The sequence below is a fragment of the Stomoxys calcitrans genome, chromosome 1, assembly GCF_963082655.1.
Source record: "Stomoxys calcitrans chromosome 1, idStoCalc2.1, whole genome shotgun sequence".
Classification (NCBI taxonomy): Eukaryota; Metazoa; Arthropoda; class Insecta; order Diptera; family Muscidae; genus Stomoxys; species Stomoxys calcitrans.
In genome coordinates this window covers 53598104-53619198 of record NC_081552.1, presented here as the reverse complement: position 1 = coordinate 53619198, position 21095 = coordinate 53598104, and the positions used below count along the sequence as shown (strand labels likewise).

General features: G+C 33.0%; 1 protein-coding gene across 8 annotated transcripts in view; it reads left to right on the top strand.

Moving 5' to 3' along the window:
• The window catches only part of LOC106090298 (ecdysone-induced protein 75B, isoforms C/D), a 456620-nt gene that overhangs the window by 417400 nt on the left and 18125 nt on the right, over positions 1–21095 (top strand). For 6 of the 8 annotated variants that reach the window (XM_059361197.1, XM_059361198.1, XM_059361199.1 and 3 more), the window contains one exon: positions 2986–3130. In XM_059361197.1, coding sequence (XP_059217180.1) covers positions 2986–3130 — 145 coding nt within the window. Of the gene's footprint in view, positions 1–280; positions 2795–2985; positions 3131–19054; positions 19962–21095 lie in introns of those variants that run through there. The other 2 variants (XM_013256450.2, XM_013256452.2) reach the window with 2 other exon arrangements.

The window sequence follows — 21095 nt, the reverse complement described above, 5'->3', positions numbered from 1 at the left end:
CAACCAACGACACGAACATCGCGATGAGTCGTAAAACTCTACAATCATTCGCTAATTGTGTGTCAAACTTAACGGACGTGTTTACGTGTGATTTTTATTTTGAATTTCTTTTCAAAGAATCATAACAAGCAAGCAACAACAAATAACCATATAAAACGCGTCGTTGTCGGAGAAAAAAATATCAGATTTTTGCGCTATTTTTCTAAATGGCCTTTTACATAAAAAAAAAATATTTATATGCATTAAAATAATAAAAGAGAAATACAAAACAAACCAGTAAAGGCCTAGAGACCTTAAACGGAATACCCTTTCCGCAAAAAGGGCTTCAAATTGATTTAACGCCCTCAATTGAACAACGTAAAACAACAAACGGGCTTCATTTAGAAGAAAAAAGTTGTCTAGTTTTACCAAAACCAAAAGCCACCACAAAAATTTGGCCAATGGAAATAATAACGAATTTTTGCGCCTTATACTAAGCGTTAAAGCGCGCAAACTTGAAAATGTTCCTTAATAGCAAATTTTAGTAAAAGAAGTAAAGAAAAATTAAGATTTTTCTTACTGAAAAAAAAAATCCAAGTGTCATTTTAACCAAAAAGAAAAGAAGAAATTGTAAAATTTTAAAGTAAATTCCTAAGAGAAAAGAAATAAAATTATAAGAAAAATGGTGTGTGCTATGCAAGAATTATCCACCTCGGCGGTGGCCATAACCGAACATCACCATCATCATCATCACCATCACCTGCATGCACCACAGCTGACCAGCTACCAACAGCAAGGGCCCCAACAGTTGGAGGTCAGAGCTTTGAACAATGGGCAATTTTTAGCAACAACAGCAGGCTCACAGACAGCCATAGTTGGCAATCCGGGCCAACAACAGCAGCTGCAACATCACACACAGCAGTCAGCGCCCCAGCAACAAATGACCACTATTGTGGTATTGGCCACTCCTGCGGCGGCAGCAGCCTTGGCAAATAATACTCAGCAACAGTATCAAATGCCCGCTAATTTACTGGCGCCTCATAATCAACAGCAGCAGCAGCAACAGCAACAGCAACAACAAATGCAACAGCAACAAAAGTTAACAACGAACAAAAGCCAACAACTGAAGAAACAACATGCCTCTTTGGTAAGACTGCTGGAATCGGCACCTCTAAGCAAGAAGTCAAGCCCGAGTGGTCAGCAGCAAACATCAATGACACAAACTACTAGTCCTGTGGTGCAACAACAGCAAATGCAAACGCCGAGATTTCAGCAACACATTGTTATACCTCAACAGCAGCAGCAGCCGCAGCAGCAGCAGCAACAACAAATAATCTATGTGGAACAACCGCCACAACAGAAGCCCAAGCAGTTGCAAATGCAACAACATCAAACGTTAGCTCAACAATTGGCACAACCAAAAAGACTGAAAACTAACTCAACAACCTCCTCCACCTCCGTCGTCGCAACCAATACCACTAACATCAACACAACCACCACCACCACCAGTAACAACACCAATCAATCTTCCTTATCATCATCATCATCATCATCATCATCAACAACAACAACAACAGCATCTCCGAGTGAACTTTTAAGCACTTTGAAACAACATTTATTAGTATTACCTGCATTAACAACATCATCAACAACAACATCACCATCGTCAACTCTGTCATTGGCCAATTCAGCTGCAAGTGATAGTAGCAACATTATAAAGACAACCTTACATATTTACAATCACAATTCTAGTACAATTCAGCAGCCACAAAATATTCCATCTCAGGAACAACACCACACACATACGCCGCAGCAACATTTGGAGGAACCACAGAAGCCCCAGCAACCACCCAGTCCCTTGAAACCAGTGGAAAACGCTAACCACCTTGGCGGCGGCGTGGAGCCTACCACCAAGAAGACAAGCAACGACAATGTCTATGAGCCGCAACAATGTCCTTGGAAGAAAATACGCTATGCCCGCGAATTGAAGCAAAAAGAGCAGCAGCAACAGTATCAGCCCAAAGAGGTTGCGGATAATGATATTGCTAGCGAACGTCAGCAACAGCTGCAGGAAGAGGCAGATTGTGTTGGCGCAAACGTAACCAAGAAGAGATCTGAACAATTATGTGATAATTTAGCCCAAAATGATAAAGACAAATCGATGAACATCACCATCAGCAACACCAACACCAACACCATTAACAGCAACACCTCATTAGTAATGAATGCCTCAATTGTTAATTACAACACAAAAGAATTAAACCTCGCCGAACAAACCCACAAAGAAATTGCCATTTTGCTGCAACAACAACAACAGAACTATCAACAACAGCAGCAGCAGCAGCAACAACAGCAAAGACGTGATAGCTCTGACAGCAATTCATCACTCATCAGCAATACATCCAGCACACATTCCCTAAGCAACGGTTGCACCTGCACTCCACAGCAACTGCAACAGCAGCAACGCGATATTAGTGATGATGACCAACTCGTCATACCATCGCATCATGCCCATTTGGGTGCAGACATTGGTGAATTTTGTGATTGTCCGAATTGTCATCAGCATGACATGGATGATTCTGGTTGTGATGATGATCAAAAAGAGGAGGAACAAACTACCTTGAATTATTTGTGTCAGAAATTCGATGAAAATTTAGAAACTGGCAAGCATCATGCGAATCATGCTGCTAATGTCAGTGCCACCGATTTAATTGAAAACAACGATGCCATATTTAAGAAGGATATTAAGATGGAGCAAGAGGAAGAAACGGGGAGTGGAGATGTTGGAGGGAATAAGGAGCAAAGAAATGACAAAGTAGGTGGCAAAGGGGGAACACACACAAGTCAAAATATATAGAAATGTGCTACAAAGTATTCAATTTCAATTCGATATTTGTTGCTATTCCAAATTGTCTATCATGCCTTGGTCATACATACATTTCTCTTTGGATCTAAAACACTTCTTTTACATGAGTTTCTAATTTATTCTATTTTCTCTACTTTCAGGGCTTTTTCCGTCGCTCTATACAACAAAAGATACAATATCGCCCCTGTACAAAAAATCAACAATGCAGCATATTGCGCATTAACCGCAATCGTTGCCAATATTGTCGCCTGAAAAAATGCATTGCCGTCGGCATGAGTCGTGATGGTAAGTTCAAAATCAAATTAAATTTCAATAATAAGGTAGAAGGAAAAAATGATTGGGTGCCAAAAAGAAATTTACATACAACTGGAGAAAGGTTGACTGCAGATACTAGTGAAGTATGCAACTTATCTTCGAAATTTTCCTTAGACAGAGTCGGTTTTATATAGCTTAGGATAGAGGAATTGGCTTGAGATATTAGATACGGTTATAAAATTTGGATTATGAAGTTTTTTCTTTTTTACTTTGGGACATAAATGGAATATATTGTAGCTAAACGAATCGACTTATAAAGGTGCATAGATAGTTAAAGATCTTAGTTCATTTCAGTTTAGATGACGGAAATCGTATATACCATGGATTGGACAAAATGTAAAATCGAACCATAACCCTGGTGAAGTTTCAATCGAATGTTGAAAGAGTTTTCTTCCATTTTCAAATTGTCTTTCTTTTCCCTCGAAAATCACATAATTGACCTTTTTGCCCCACCCGCCTTAGTTTTATCTAAATAAAACGCATCCCATGTTAACGGTATACTTTGGGAGTTTTCTGTAAACTTTTTATTTAACTACAAAGAGTTCAATGACCTCCATTAGTTCTTTTTTAAGGTGTTGGGGGAATTTGCAAAGTCTTTTCGCGTAAGTTTGCCAAAAAAAAAAAAAAAAAAAATAAAGAATACCGTGAAACAACCACACAGTCTCTTATTTACCTTTTTGATGACAAACAAGTGCCAAGTTCATTAACCTGTCCAAAAAGAGGTAAGCATGAGCTGGTTTGTCCAGTGTTGCTGGCTTTGTACGTAAACCAATGGCAGAATTCATTTCTTGCGGGAATCTTTCACAAGAACAATGAGAGTGATTCAGAGCCATAAGCGGCTGCTTGGCTTCTTGAGAAAGAAGTTTATGACAGTTTCTTGGCAAACCGCAGACGGCGGCAGCGATAAGCCAGCAAAGCAGAACCACATTTATTTATTTAGTTCAAGTTTTTGGGTTCGCGGTTCTGTTGTTTTGGGTACGACATAATTGTTTAAGCAAATTTTTTTTTAAGTCACTGCTATATTGTGGTTGCTTGGATGTGCAGTCATTGTCGTTGTCGTTGAGGTTCTGTTAAATAAACACCCGCACAAAATAAACAAAAATGTTTTTGTAGAACGACCCTGCATGCTCTGCTGCTTGCCTGAATGGCTGGCTGTCTAGTGGTTGGTGTACGTGGTGTGCTATGGTGTGGCGGGCTCTTTATTATGAATTGGTGCCAAAAGTTGAATGAACGCACTTAACCTACATTTTTGCAGGCTGAATGATGTTTTTTTTTTTTTTCGACTCAGTCCATAGTCGGCCACCATTTCTGCTGCTGCCCATCATAATAATATGCATGGTCTTGTATACCATACAAGTGGAACAACACAATGCTCTGCTGTAAGAATTTCCCTTGAGAGCAAAAAAGCAACAATTACGATAAGAATGAGAGGCCTTCAAATTCAAGTGCCAAAAACGAGGCATCGTTTTGGGAATCACCCCCTCCCCATCACATGCCAATTGATTTCATTTGAAAAAAAAAATTGTTTTTTTTTTAAAAAAGTTTAAGAAGCTAAACAAAAACCTATTTTTTCGACACATTGCATAGCTGCAATACATAACAACCAACAATATTACTTAATAACACACATTCAGTCTGACACACACACACATACACTAATGTAGATAGACTACGTGATGTCTAAACAGGAAACTGTTATAAATTGTAAGAAATACCAAAAGAAAGCACAAAAACATAAGCAAACATGCTTGTACCCATACCAAATGGGTAGCAATGTTGTTTTGGGAAGAGGAATGAGTTTTAGTGTCTTCACTTGGCTGAGGCAGAGAACGAGAGAGAGGTTGGCCATAGATTGCCTAACTTGCCTGAGCGTTTCCCCCCCCCCCCCCACACACACACAACCCTTGGCTCTTCCTTTATGCCACCTCTGTTGGTGCTTATGGTGTATGAGTAAACTTGTGTGTTGTATCATCGTTCAAAACGACGACGTTGATAAGTTCATTGACTTTTTCTCCGACTCGTTTGTGTGGAAAGTTGTATGCGAGTGAGTATTACTGCTTGCTCTTAGTGTGTGTGTGTGTGTGTGTGTTTGTGTGTGCGCGTGTTTGTATACTGCTAACGCCAACAGCGAAGAAATGAAAAATGAAAGTAAATTTTGTGTTTATTCATTGCTCTACCTATACTCTTGGCCCCGTCCTCACCGTTATATGCCTACCACCTCACCTACTATGCACACAATAACAGTTTATCTGTTTGTGGCGTTTTTAGTTGTTGCTGTTGCTGTTGCTGATGCCGTAGCTGTGTTTTTATATAAAACTGGCCATGTGCTTATTTCTTTTATTATCTTTCAAGGAAACTTAAAATAAAACATTATTTTTGTAGGAATGTTTGCATGTAGAGTAGTATAGATGAATGTTTTTTTTTTAATTTTCTCACTGGTTTGATGGCTCACACAATGAATACAAGGTCTTGATGAAAAGCGTATACAAACTTGAGGAAAAAAAAAATTTTTTTGAACTGCCATAATGAAATTTCTGTGGGGTGGTAGGTAGGAGAAAACATGGAAATTGAAGGAAATTCACAAAAAGTCAAAGTTGGCATATTTCTGAAACCTTGGGCGGTTTTTTGGGGGCACCTTTTTTTTAGACTTCAACCAAATTTTCTCTATGGTTAGATTTTTGATTAGATTTTTAATACCATTTAAATTTACCTTTTCAAATCGAAAAGGAATTTGGGGAAGTTTACTGCAGATCTAGCAATTTTCTGTCTTAACGCTTGATTTTGTTTAGGTTTTTTCTTTTTATTTCAATTTACTTTTTTCAATGGTGAAGTTTGTTAAATCACAAACTAAAAGCAGGTCCTTATAAATCTTCAAGGGAATTGGTGCTGCAATGAAAAATATTAAAAATGCTTGTTGGTTTCATACAGTTTTTAAAATGCAAGCCATAATTGCAAAGCATTTTCTACTTGGCTAGTTTTCTTTGCACTCTGTGGAACAAAAACAAGCATCTTAGAAATCCACAATAAAGTTCAAATCCAAATGCCTCAGAATAATCTTTGATATATCTTTTTTTCGCATTTGTATGATTCAATTTCGTGTGCAAACAATGGCATGAACTTAAACATCTAAACAAATTCAATGAATAAAAATCTGTAATACCTCTACTTTTAACTTTTATACTTTCATAAGAAGAAAAAACGAAAATAAATTGCATAAACATAAAATATTTCAATTTTATTCAAATCAATTTTAAACTATTTTTTTCTTGTATTTTGATATTAATTAGAAAAATCTTCCGTTGCATGCTTCAGTTTATGTTATAGACTTGAAAAATATTTTAAAATTTCTTTAAACCCTACCATCACTTTTTCTTACTTTCATTGTAATTTGTTTGAATTTGCCACTGGATGGCTTCAAGTTGCATTATCTGAATAAAATGAAAAAAAAAAAAAACGTTTTACTCCAAAAGTTTATATTAAAATGTTCATAACACTCTTTAGCTAAACTTTTTCTTTCTAATTGTCTCTTACACTTTCTCATCATTATAATTTCTTTCGTTTTTTTTGTCAATTTTGTTTGAAATGCAGTAAGCAAACATATCACCGAATCTTGTTTTTCACACAATTGTCTATTTAAACTTTCTTGGCCATATTTGACCTACATACATGTTTATTTATAAATAACTAGTAATATTTTTAACAAAATTCACTATAACCAAAGAAACACAAAAAAAACAATAAATATTATTTCTTAACAGCAACAAGGGAAAAAATGAAGCAAAATAAAAAACAGAAAACTTTCACTTTCTTTTGGCATTGCACAAAAGAAAGAAAGAAAGAAAAAACAACAACACAATTTCAGCTACTTTCTTTTTCATTTCATATCGCAATGGTTTGAACCATGCAAAAGTAAGCTCCAAACATTGCCACATTGAACACATACAAACAAACAAAATCGGTAAATTGTTGTAACAAAACAAAAAACATTTAAGTAAAATTTCGTAAAAATCCAAAAACAAGAAACCAAAGATGATGATAACATAATAAATGAACAAGCATGAAAATGAAAACGAAATTGAAATACTTTTTTTCTCTCTATGCATGCTAAGGTCCATGTGTTTGTTACACAGTGTGTGTGTGTGTGTGTGTATGGGTACTTAAGTGTGATTGTGCTTTGAACTGAACAAAATTTCTTCTTAGTATGTTTTTCATTCAATGCGTGTTCATAGTCACCGAAAAAAAGTAGAGGCTGCTATTTTATGATGGCCCCCAGTTTTGTGGCCCTCTTTCACACCCGCCCCCAAACCTCAAAACAAAAATTTCTCCGAATGCCTATTTTTCAGTGACAGCGTCGTAGTAGTAGCACACAAATACATATGTTCGAGGGTTATGGCATTTGTAGCGCTTAAGTATTTGGTTGTTTCATTCGTTTCACTTTTCCTCATGAGGACTGGAGAAGCAATGAGCGAACAACAGCGAGGGGTTGGCTGGCGCAAAAGTGTGTCTGTGGTTGCGTGTGTGTGTGCGCCTTAGTGCGAGTACACGAGCTTCAACAGAAATGTGAAGTTCATTGACCGCTTGTCTGACGTTCGTTAAAACTGAAACTAGGTCACAATCAGCAAGCACACAAACACAGCCATCAATAAACATCAACAGTCTGTTTGTCAGTCACACTGTCAGTGCGTCAAATCGAAAGAGAAACATATAGCCAGCAGAGCGCCACAGAGAAATGTTGGGGTGTTATTTGCCTGTCTGCCTATTTTGGGGGGAGGGGGCCTCATCACTTGCCGTTAAACAAGACAAATTATGAGTAATTTATGATGGCTCGAAAAATATGCACATACAAATAAAATCATTGAATAAATAGAAAACATTTAACTCTGTTTGATATCATAACGGCGGTTTTGGTAAAATTCATTTTAGTTTATTTCATAATTTGGAGGTTTCATTTGGGATTTTTGTTTTTTTTTTCAAGCATAAGAAATGGCGCGAGGTCAAACGAGGTTGAAATAGTAGAGTTTTGAGCTAAATAAAAACAATGGCAAGTATTTGAATGTTAATAACTTAAAAACTTTTTTAGGAAAAAAACAAGGAAGCTAGATTTTTTTTTTTTTTCAAATTATTATTGCTATGCCATGTATGTGTGGTTTGAAGTATATGATAAGGTTTTTCAAAACCAATTCTGTAAAAGTTTTGACAGCATATTTACTTTTCATTAACATTATGCGTGGAATTGGAATTGTGCATTGAATTGATATGAAAATTCTCAGAATTTTCTGTATTCCCCGAAATAAATCTGCTTTCAATAATGCTTAAGTTTAAACATGTGTGCAATAACAACTATTTTTAAAAACTGTGTCAAAATCATTACAAATATTGTTTTTTTTTTAATTTGCATACATAAATGGTTTTGTATCTCTACCTTTTATCGGTAATCAACTTTGTCTCACAGTTTATCAATATCAATTCCTTAGCGTTTTTTAACAATCATTATCAAAAGCAATAATACATGCGTATGAGTTATTTTAATTCAAATGTAAATACATTAATCAATGTTTTTAAAAAAAAAAAAAGAAATTAATTGATAGAACAATAACAAAAGCTTTCTGGGAGTCTCTGCTTCATCTAGAGTCAGAACTCTTCGTGTGTGCAAGGATTGTAAGCTAAGAAAATAGTTCGACAAAGTATTTTACCAGGATGCGGCAAATATTAGGGAATAAATTCAGACTTTACAGAAACAAACTAATTGATAGAACTGTAAATTTGACATCTTCGGAAACTATGCTCCATATTGTCTGTTTATATTAAGAATATAAATACAGCCAATATAAAATGCCTACTTAGAATATTAGCTAAAACCCTGCATTCCTCCCTCTATTCTTTTAAGTCTCTAAAAGATGAAAAACCACACTGCTTTGTCACAAATGCCATGATTCCAAGGATTTTAATATTTTTACCTTTGCTTGGAGCAAATGTTTTTCACCATTCATTTTTTTTTTCTTCTAATTGAAAAATAAAAATTACGCTTTGTATATTTGAACATTGAATCATGCATACAACAGACCTCCCTCCATCGAACCAACTATTCAAGTACACACAGATACTACTCTACATACCATATAGATTAATGGTAAATTCTTTTGTGTGTGTGTGTGTGTGTGTACACTCGTACATCTCTCAACCTATGTGCGGCACAAAAGTAAAGTGCTATTGTCGACAACTACAACTACGACGACGGCGACGACTACGAGTTATTTGAACTTTATTCAGGTCAATTACAAATATATTACGTACATTTTCAAAACTGAAAATGCTGCTGCTGCTGCTCCTAATGCTGCCTCCCCTTGTAGACAAATCTAGCTATCTGAATATACAAAAGCAGCGTAGCCTAGCAAGCAAGCAAGGCAAGGCAGCAAACACTTTGGCAGCAGCAATAGCTGGCTAGTCAGTCAGCAAGAGCACTCTAGTAATATCAATGATTGTTGTATAATAAAAAACAAAAAAAAAAAATACAACACAACGCACACACTCAATAACACATATATAATGAATATATGGAGGCTACGCATTAACAGCACAATCCATATAACAAAACAACGTCCACATCGGCCTCTACTGAAAATACTGACATTTACACAAACATAAATGCATACCTAAATCATGCTCTAATAGGCTATCTGCGAACATTTTTACCCGTCTCGTCATTTCATCATACAAAACGTTTCTAATGAGAGCAAATTGACATACAAGCATACAGCAGTCATTCATAGTCAGCACCAATCATCGTCATCACAAACAAAATAAACAAAGTGTCTCCAGTTCATTGAACAAAAAAAAAAAAAAACACCGACAAAAGAATATAAAAAAAAATGTTCAATAGAATTTTCGAGAACTTGCATATCGAATAATTCCCCTAAAAAAGAAAGGAGAAAAGACATGAAAACAAATGAGATTAACATAAGGTTTGGTGAAAAAGACAATTGTTAAGAAATGCTTAAATCAAACTTAATTTTAGCTTCTTGTACAAATTAACTTTTTGGAACTTGCATATTAAATAACTCACCAACAAGAGAAAGGAGCAAAATACATGCAGAAAACAAAGATTAACATATGGTTTTGGTTAGAAACACAATTTTTTAGATATGTTTCAACAAAGTTTTAGCTTCGAAAATAAACTCACTTTTATTTATTTTGTTGTTTAATGCACACATAAATATTTGATAATTCAAGTTTTGGCAGTATCTATCCACATTCTAGGAAAATAAATATTTTTTCCATATCAATTCTTTTGTGCTAATTAAAAACACTTTTCTTTTTAAAGCCATCTGTGCGTATACGTTATCTGAATTCATACGGTATTTGTTTATTATCTTGTTTTTTCAAAGAAATAAATTGATAGAGCATTAGTTTTGCTTCCTTTCAAACTCTGTGAACTCTTGTTTTAACCGTTTCCTAAGACTTCTATGTGTGCAAGCAATTAATAACTTTAGTTTACATACCTTTCAATAGATTGACAAAAATTGTTATTTAACCTGAGCTGTAAACTTTCTTTTTGGAGAGACCTCCCCCTCATTGAATACAAAATGCATTGCAATTTTTTCTTTTAATTAGTTTCTTTGCAATTAGCTATTTTAATTTCGTTGGCAGCAAACTTTCTTTTGCCCCTGGTTTGTTGAGTTCCCTGTGTTGCTCAACAAATGTCTTAGCTTTCGCAAGCCTTCCGGGCTAAAACCCCTACCCCTCGATGGAATTCATTGTTATTACACGGTTTACTTAATATACAATATATGATTTTTTTTTGTTAACGAAAATAAATACTGTTTACGTGTTTGCTTGCACTATTATTATGGTTACGTAAATTGTTAGTACTCTGCCATGAAATAACAATGAAAATAAGACGCTATAGTTAAGGCCTTTTGGCTGCTGGCTGGTTTGGTGAAATTTTGTTCAGTTTTGGCCACAAACAAGCAAACCAAAACCAAGTTTGTCCAAAAAAGAAAGAAAGAAAAACAAAAACAAAAATAAAATTATTATTAAACACCTCATGCCTGAGATATTAACGTAATAACAAGTTTATTTTGTATGTTGACTTGGCTTTGGCTGATGGCGCTCACTCATTCGCTTATATACACAACCCCACAATATTATAAAACAAGTGTTGTAGTTGTTGTTGTTAATAGTGGTGGTGGTGTTTTTGCTTTACTATGTTAAGTGAACCTTCAAAAAGTTCATTTACCTTTTGGCTGAAACGATAGCAAACCAAAAAGCCAAGACAGTTCAGTCATACAAGTCAGGCAAAGAAAGAAAGAAAAACGGCCATTAGCTCTCATCAAAACTTAATGGCTCTATATCCCACTCTTTCTCTCTCTCTCTCTCTCTCTCAGTGTAGCGCCGAGGTTTTGAGTGACTATTTGTTGGAGAGAGAGTTTCACTCAATTTTTGTAAAACACTTTCATTTTTCAATGCCTCCAAAACCAGTCTTTTTTAACTCATTTCGTAGTACCCTAACCTACACTACTATGGCATTTGTGGAGACTCTCTCGTGCTCTCCCTCTCTCTGTTGTTGGGGCTCTTCACTTATATTCTCTCTCGGTAGACTTGAGTGGTTTTATGGCTGTTATCACGTTGCATTGCTCTAGAATTTGTGTGTTTGTTAGGATTGAAAATTGCATTGAAAAAGTTCAACGACTTTTAGAAATTTTCTCGAAGGTTTCAAGTGCTAGCACACACACACACACACACACACACACACATCCATGAATGCCCCTAACAAACGATTGCATAAATGTGTAACAACGATGGCATACGAAGTGTTACGAAGCATTTCGTTGCAAATTTGGCGCTTAATGCTTTCGCATCATTTGGTTTGCCTTCGCGTTAAAACTCGTTACCGAGAGCCTGAGAGTTTTGCATCGTTTTGCAGCAGCCGCTGCTGTGTGAATGACGTGCACACATGACCAGTGTTGAGAAAAAACTAACAGCTACAAAAAGAAAAAACTATGCACTTTTGCTGCAAGCGCAACAACAACAAAAGCTTTGCCAACGACAAAAACGTCTTGAAAAATTGTGCTGAATGCCGTTCATTGCTCTTTTTTGCAAATGAGTGTCGTTTGTCTGTTTGTTTGGGGGACTAGCACAGCCATGCACACACATAGACGCTAACATACAATCGCATATGCATATTTAGCCTCGTTTCATTTCGTTGCCATAAAGGCAGCATTGGATTGCATTTCATTGCATTGCCCATTGCAATTGGCTATGGGGGAGGAGGGTGTTCACACTTAACAAGTCGCACACTTATCAACACACATACAAACTCGCCTAGCATTGTGGTGGTCGTTCGTTTATTTCGTGGAAACAGCAACGAGCACAACGTTAATGACGACGCCAACGTCTTGTTCGTCTGCTCAGCCAATGCAATTTTGTAGCCACCATTAAGATAGTCATAACTATACTCAGTCGTAAGCAGCTGCATTTATCTGTATGAGTGCTTTAGTGCATGTGGTGTGTGTGTGTGTGTGTGTGTGTGTGAATGTGTTTGTGCGCCTTTGTCGCAAGAGTGCAAAGACTTGTATGTGGGTCATGCACGGTCACTCAACTTGCGATTTTCAAGTGAACACACTCACTGTCTGCCACTTTGGCGTTGATGCCAAACCAACTGACTGACTGACAGACCAGCTTTGAACGAACAAACAAATAAGCGGCCATGAGGCCAATGCGTCAGTTTGACGAATTGCATTGCAACAAGAGCATTGGCTGTTTACCAGGCTCTCTTTGGCGTATTTGTTTCTTGACAAATGCCTCTGAATTTTGTTTTAGTTGTTGTTGTTGTTGTTTTCGTACTCGATTCAATTTCGAATGCATTTTGCATTATGTTTGCCTCAAAGGAGAGGAGAGACGAGGTAAACAGAGCATTTTTTGTTTGTTTTTTGTGAATGTAACGAGATTTTACCTTGGATTATGCCTGTAGCAAGAATTTGAAATTAGTTTTTTCTAGAGCTGATTTTTTTTTAAATGAAAAAAAAAAACACAGTAATAATTTAGATAGGCAAGCAACAAATAGGTGCTTTAAATGGCTTTTAATTATACAAATTCAAAAGTTATAAAATATTTAAGATAATTATAAGCGATGAAAACTAATTTTGGTTGTCATTAAAAAAGTAATTTTAAGTGACAAAAATCATATCTTTTTTAGAGTGTTTTATGCACACACAAGACAATCTAAAATCTTTTGTTGCTATTGTTGAGCTCTAACGCGATTTGCCCTACACATTTTCTATATCAATTCTGAACAAGGTTTAAAATTAACTTTTTTTTTTGTTCTTCGCACGTATAAATAATATTAATTTCATAGATATTTTTAATGTTTGCCATTAAATCAAAAAACGAATTGATAGAAGGAGTTGGAAAACTTGTGTGCAATACAGGGTAAATCTAGTTTTGGGCGAATTAAGAAATTTCCATGTGTGCAGTCCATAACGCTTGCCACGGAAAGCTATTCGAAAAGCAAAAATTAATTTTTTTTAATAACTTCATTATATGCTACATTTGGATTTATTAAATCCCTACAAACAATTCAATTTCTCTTAAAAACATAAAAACCCCAATTTAATTTATCAAAGCTAAAAGCCCCCACAATTTCTCTGATTAAACTATTTGCGCATTATTCAAATCATTTCTATGTGTCCAAGTCATAAACATACAAATAAAGGCTTTGTACTTTTTTAGTAACCATATATAATAGCTTGCAATGAGCTTGAGCTATGCCCAAAGTAAAAGGAAAAAAACTTCAGCATGTTTACGCCTAGGTGTATGAAGAAATTTCCATAAATTTCTTCGCTATAATACCCACCAGGGTCATTGACATCCCAGCTTGGGTTGTTATATTTAAGTGGACTTCAATTGTTAATGGGGTTTGTTTTTTTTCCCCCCTTTGGAAATTCAATTCATGCCAAAGAAAGCTGGGAAAGTTTTTGTGATTTCTTAAGGTTTTCATGCATTGGTTTCTTTATTGCTATGTATTGTGTTATTTTTGTGTAACACCATCACATCACAGTGAGGTAGGTACCAAAAATTCAGGTTACAATAAAATCACCCAAAAACAACAAAAAACACGCTTCTCAACAGCCCAGTCACATAATTTGGCTGCGGGTAATTTTGTTGTGTAGCTTCGCAACCATGGCAAGCTTAAATAAGTGAAAGTGAAATTATATGAAAAGAAAGAAAGAAGATAAGAAAAAGAAATTTCCAAGTCAATGACATTTTGATCAACAATAATCAATGTTTTTTAGACATGCCAAACATGCTTAGCGTATAAAACAATTATAACTATGGTAAAAAAAAGAAAATTGATGAGACACGTTTCAGACCATGCAAAAATCTGTGAAACAGACTATTTTTTTTTTACAATTCACCTCAATGCACACCTTACACACTCACAAGAAAGTATTGCGTTCAAAAACCTCTAGCCAAAAAAAAAAACTTTCACTTTTACTTTCGAGCATCATTAACCAACCATACAGCCACTAGCCAGCTCTAAGCAGCAATTAACATATACAAAAAATGTGGCTTCAAATTATGACACAGTGCTACACTAGAGGACAGAAGTACGTTGGCACATTAGAAAAACACCAAAAAGGGGTAAAAAATGTTATAGGAATATGTGTTCAATCAAAAAAAAATTACAATGCGCGTGAGTTATCATTGAGCTTAAAAACTTGAATCCGACTGCTCTCATTGATATGTGAGAAGTTTGCCCCTGTTCCTTAGTGGAATGTTAAGGGCAAAATTTGCATTTGCAAAATAAAAAGAAACCAATTAAAACTTAATACTGCATATTCTTCTCAGGCCTAGATGAGTTTTGAGAGTATATTAAGGGTTTTTATGTGTGCAAATGATTTTTTAATCAAAACTGTAAAATTGGGTTTCCTAAAAGTTTCTTTCAAATCAAAAGATTTGCAATATCAACAAACAAATTGATAATATGGAGTGAAAGTCGTATTACAACTCAGGACTGCACTGGCTTTAAACATATTTTGGAATTCTTTATGTGTGCAAGAGTGTTTTTTTGTTTTTAAACAAATATGTAAAAGAATATATTTTCATTGCCATTTAAGTTCATGGACGTTTAATATAAAGAAACGAATTGATATTAGAGACTGTGCCGTATTCGCTTTGAGAATAACTTAAAATCATTCATGTGTGCAATTGATTAATCTTTTAATAAAGGCTCTCAAATAAAAAAAAAATGACTTGATAGTGAAAACTGAAAAAAAAACTCCTTAAACTCAACACTGAATTTGTTTTTACACCATCTTAGGATTTTTGATATGTGTGAAAATCATTTTTTATGAGAAAAACTTTTTAAAATTTCTTGAAATTTTTGTTTTTCAAAAATCGTCCCCTCATTTCTTTGTCTTTGAAACTCTTTTGTTTTACTTTTTCAATATTCTCCCTTGGCGTATGGCGTAAACTTTTGTCATTGTCTGCCCAGCTTTCAACATAAGCATTGTTTATGCTTTATTGTTTTTGGTTTTCTTTTCTTTTATTGCTATAATTTTTTTTTATCTATAATTAATACACGTCAGTGTGTTGGGGATTTGTTTATACCTATTTGGGTTGTAAGATAGCCATTGGTTGGTGACTGTTGGATTTCAATGTGGCTTTTGTTGGCCTCATTACCTTCTGGTTCATTGACCAGATATTCATTTTTTTTTTTATTATAAGGTCTGGGTGTATTTTTACGTCGTAACTTATGCTCGCTGGATAGGTGGCAGTCATTTGGGATTTTTTTTTTTTTGTGAAATACAAGACATTAAAGTTCACACATACACATGTGAACCAATTTCCATTGTATGTTAATATGTTAACGGTATTTTGTTGTTGTGTTTTTTTCTTAGAGGGTTTTATAAAATGTAAATTAATATTTCTCATTTTCATGGATGACTATGATCTCAAATTTCTTTACATGTATAAATGAATGCGTATGTATAGGATTTTTGCTTAATTTTTGTGCAATATTAACATTGGGTATTTTTTTGTAAACTAAAATGATTAATTTGAAAAATACAAGTTTGTCCCAAAAGACAAAGTAATGAAATTAGGCCATACATATGTCATATGTATGAGAGTAATTAATCATAACTCTAAGCAGTAATTACCTTGACATTTAAGTTACGACTTAAAAAAAACAAGCTATTGTTCAATGCAATTTTCTTCCCCAATTATTTGGTACAGAAAAATCAAATTTTTTCTTGTAGGCTATTTGCAAATGAATTTTTTTTTTATTTGCAAACGACTTTTGTGTGTGTGTTTGTGCTTTTAATTCATTTATATATTTCTCTAATTGTTTTAAATTCAATTCAATTCAATCCCCATTGGCGAGAGTCATTGAACCCAAGGCAAGCGTAACGACATCAAACTTTGCCCTCGTTCTACTTAAATGCACAAATACCGAAAAAGGACGTTGCTAACATAAATGCTAAATGGTGATTCTGTTTTTTGCTTAGATAATTAACAAAATGCGTCAGTACTTTAGTGTCAATTATTTAAACATATAATATAGAAACCATACATTCAAACACATACACCCACACACATATAAAACTATGAGCAGCTTCAATAGCATAACGTTCATTGTTAAGTTCAAGGCGTTTGTTTTTTTTTCAATTAGCATTTCATGAAACAAAACTATTTATTGTATTCTTTGCATAATTGCCAAATAGCAAAAAAATCATTAAAATTCTAAACGTTTTTTTTTTTTGTTTTTTTGCTTAACCCTTTAATTTATTTATTGACAAGTTCAAAAAGCTTTTCTTTCCAAAACCAAAACTTTGTTAAGCTTAAAATATTCACCTTATGCTTGTGGTGTGGTGTTGAGTTGCATTTCAGCAGAGGTGAAAAGTTTAGAAACTTAAGGTAAAAGCTAAAACTTTGCTTATTGCAACACAAGTGAAATATTTAAGGGAGTTGTGCAAAGCTTTTCATTGAAAAAGAGAAACATTTAAGAGTAGATTTTTTTATGTAAGGTATGCATTGTTTGGAAGAGAATGAAAGCTGTAAAGAGAATATAAAATTTACCGGCAAGCCAAATTACAGCAAAACAAAAAATCAAATGGAAAAGCTAAAAACGAAATAGAAAAGTTTGTTATTATAATAATAAAAAAAATAAAAAATAAATTTAAATAAATATAATCAATAACAAAAGTATTAACAAAAATCAAAAAACATATAGAAAAATAAATAAAAAAAGTACAAAAAAATAAAATAAAAAAACACAAAAATTGAAAATAAATAGAGAAAAAAAATAAATGAATTTAAATTTTAAACGATATTTAAAATATATAAAAAACTATATTTTAAAAAAATAAAAAATTAAAAATGTTATTTATAAATATTTGAAAATGAAAATAAAAAAACGATTAGATATTAAAAAAATATACAAAAATAATAAAATAAATGAAATTGTAAAAAAAAACATAATAAGCGAAAAGCATAATTAAAAAAATTAATCAAAGAAACGAAAAGGAAAAAATAATAAAAATATTAATTCACTATAGTAATGATTTATTCTAGATTTCACTTTCCCTTCATCACTTGAATCGACATGTTATTATATTGTTAATAATTTCACAAGTTGGTCATTTCACGAGTTGGTTATTTGTACAAAAACTTAAATTTTTTTTTTACTTAAAAGAGGAAAAACGAATTGATATGGAAATTTGGTAAACTTTAGAAATGTTGGTGCTCAATATGCTTTAAGAGTATCTTAAGTTGATCTTTGTGTGCAAACGTTATTTTTTTTATTTGAACTAAAAAATATGACTTAAAATAACCACTTCAATGAAAAGTCTTATAATAAAACGACAATAATTGATATCATATATTAGAAGGGTTTTTATGACTCAAAACCAAAATCTGCTTATATTACGATATCTCTGTGTGCAAAATATTTCTTACATAAATATTTAAAAATATTTTATTAAAGAGGCAAATTGATATCATTAACTGTAAAGGCTTTAGTAGTACAAAAGTTTTAAGACTATTTTGAAACCATTCATGTGTGCAAGAGATTTCCAAATTAAAATAATAGAAAACAAAAACAAAAGGAAAAATAAACAAAAATCATAATAATAAATATTAAAAAATTCCCAAAGCCGTCTTCATTCAACGATTTATTTTCTACAAAATAAACCACAAAAAAACTGAGCAAATTTAGGTATGTTCAGCCCCGCGTGTATATTTATTTCGATATTTTCATTCATTAAAAATTACAGTAATAAAAAATTTGAAGTTTATTTAAAAACATTTTCAAATTAAAATATTTTTTTTTTTATTATTTAAAGAAAACAAAATTTTTACAAAAGATTGGATTTGAAGATTTCGGCTGGCTTTGTTACCAGCCTAAAAGAGCTAATGAGATTTAAGAGTAAAATACCTTTTACCACAACCGTACTAGGCGCATAAAAGCCCTCTCTCTTACAATACTTCTGTAAAAGCAATGAACTCTTCAAAAGAGCATTTACCTTTGGGGCCAGAAACCAGACACAACAAAGAAGCTTTCTAATTTATACTCTCATAAAACCAATAACAAAGAGATTCAGCAACAACACAAAGAGAACTCCGAGAAGATTAAACACATAAAGAGCAAGAGCAACCATTGCCCTACTCTTAAACCATACAGAACAAAAAAAATGTGCTTACTTAGAATGCTCTCTTTGTGCTATCGTGCTTGGGTTAGCTGTGTGTGCCTCTTTGGGGAAGAGTAGGGAGCATTAACACAAAGTTTGTATACATTTGCTTGCCTTTGCTGTTTGTGCTCTATACACACATGTTGTACCTTTTTGGGTATATTCGTAACATGTTAAAGATTTTTACAGTTAGTCGCGTTCGAGACCTTGTCGAGTTTTGTCATGTTGAGAAGTGAATAATAGAGAATAAAAATAAATATAAAAAAATAAAAACGCAAAGAAAACAAACTGAATTATTTATAATAATAATAAAAAAGAAAGAAGAAAAAACAAAAGTATATACAAAACATAAATTAAAATATAAAAAAAAGGCATAACAACCAATAAATGAAAACATAGCAAAATTACTACGACAACATGTTATAGAAAGCTACATTAAAAAGAATATTTTGAAATATTTTATTCAGAAGAAAGAATAAGAAATCTGAAATTTTGTGCAAACAAAAGTCAAATATGAAAATAACACGGCAAAGTAACAAGATTTTGCAAATGTATAGAAAAAATTGTGAATCCAAAGATTATTTTATAAAGTTAATGTTTTAAGAAAAGCTGCTACTACAATTTCGTTTACACCCAGAGGATTACGCGCTACATTTAAACCAAAAAGAAAATCAATTTAATTTATACAAAGTAAAGAAAAAACCATAACAACAAGACCAACCATAAAAGTTGTTATTTTTTAAGCAAATAAAAAAATGTATATCAAAGAAATTTAAAGTTCCTGAAATATATTTACATTAAAAGCAAAGAAAGATCTTTAACAAAAATTGTACCTGGAATATTAGCCCAAGAAAAATTATTAAAAAAAAAATATATAGAAATGTCTTTAAAATTGAAAAATTAAAAAAAAAAAAAAATCAAAAAAGTGAAATTGTGCCAAACGAAATTTTTTGAAAATTCCTAAAACAGCATTTTGATGTTTTAAAAAAAGTGAGAAACCAATTTTTTGTTTTTCAATACAAATCAAAACACAACATAACACAACAAAATGGCTGAGGAATTACCGATATTAAAAAGCATATTAAAAGGCAATGTCAACTATCACAATGCACGTAAGTGTGTAAAGAGTAAAAAAAAAAAAACAACAAAAATAAGCAAAAGACACCAGAACTAAGTGTTGTTTGATCAGAGAGACCAGGCAGGCAACTAAACGCCCAACACCCGACCCACCACAAATATTCACGTGCTTTTTTGCTAGACTGGTTTTGTTGTTTATTTTGTGTTTCGCCTTTTCTTCTTCTTCTTCTTCCTCTGCTTTTTAATAAAGTGAAATTGAAAGAGAAATATATAATAAACTAGAAATTCCTTGCGTGTTTGTTTGTTTGTAAGTAAGCCGAGCTCTGTTGCGCATGCGTTACCTACTTTTCATTTGTCTTCTTTCAAACGAAATGCCCCACAAAACTCTTTTTACTTTTTCCAAACTGCCAGTGAGAGCTAGCGATCGCAAACAAGCGTGTTTTAAAAGTAAACTTTAAGGCCATATTTTATTAAATTACGAATATGAAAGCTTCAGTCTATGGAAAATTATGAAAGAAAATAAAAAATTTTAAATAAAAACGAGTTTATGAAAAAAAAAAAAAACAAAACAAAAATTTAAAACATTGGTAAAGTATAAAAACAAAATTTAAAAACTTAACTTAAAAAAAAATCAAACTAAAATGAAAATAATATCAATAAAAAAATAAATAGAAAATTTAAATTGCGAAAAATATATACAATTAGAATTGTAAAAATGTAGAAAACAAAAAAATTAAAAGTTTGAATATTAAAAGAAATATGTAGAAAAATCAAGGAAACTAGAAAAATAATTAATTAAAAAAATAAATATTACGAAAAAAAATTAAAAAAGTACGAAATTGAATAAAATAAAAAGTAAGAAATTGAAAAAAATAGATAAATTTAAAAAGTAAATAATAAGAAGCAAAAATTAAAAATAAAACTAAAATTAAGATATCAAAAACAAAGCAAAAAAAAATTATATAGGCAAACATATTAAAATTTAAAATTAAAAAAAGCAGGTATGTGCTTGGTTCGGCTGGGTCGAATCTTGGGAGCCCACCATCATGGATTCTTGTAAAAATTTGAATTGGAAAGTTGAATTTGAAAAGTTGCATGGAGTATGTGTACTTTACGCACCAAATTTCTTCTAGGGGCCGTAGACTAATCGGGAGATCGATTTATATGAC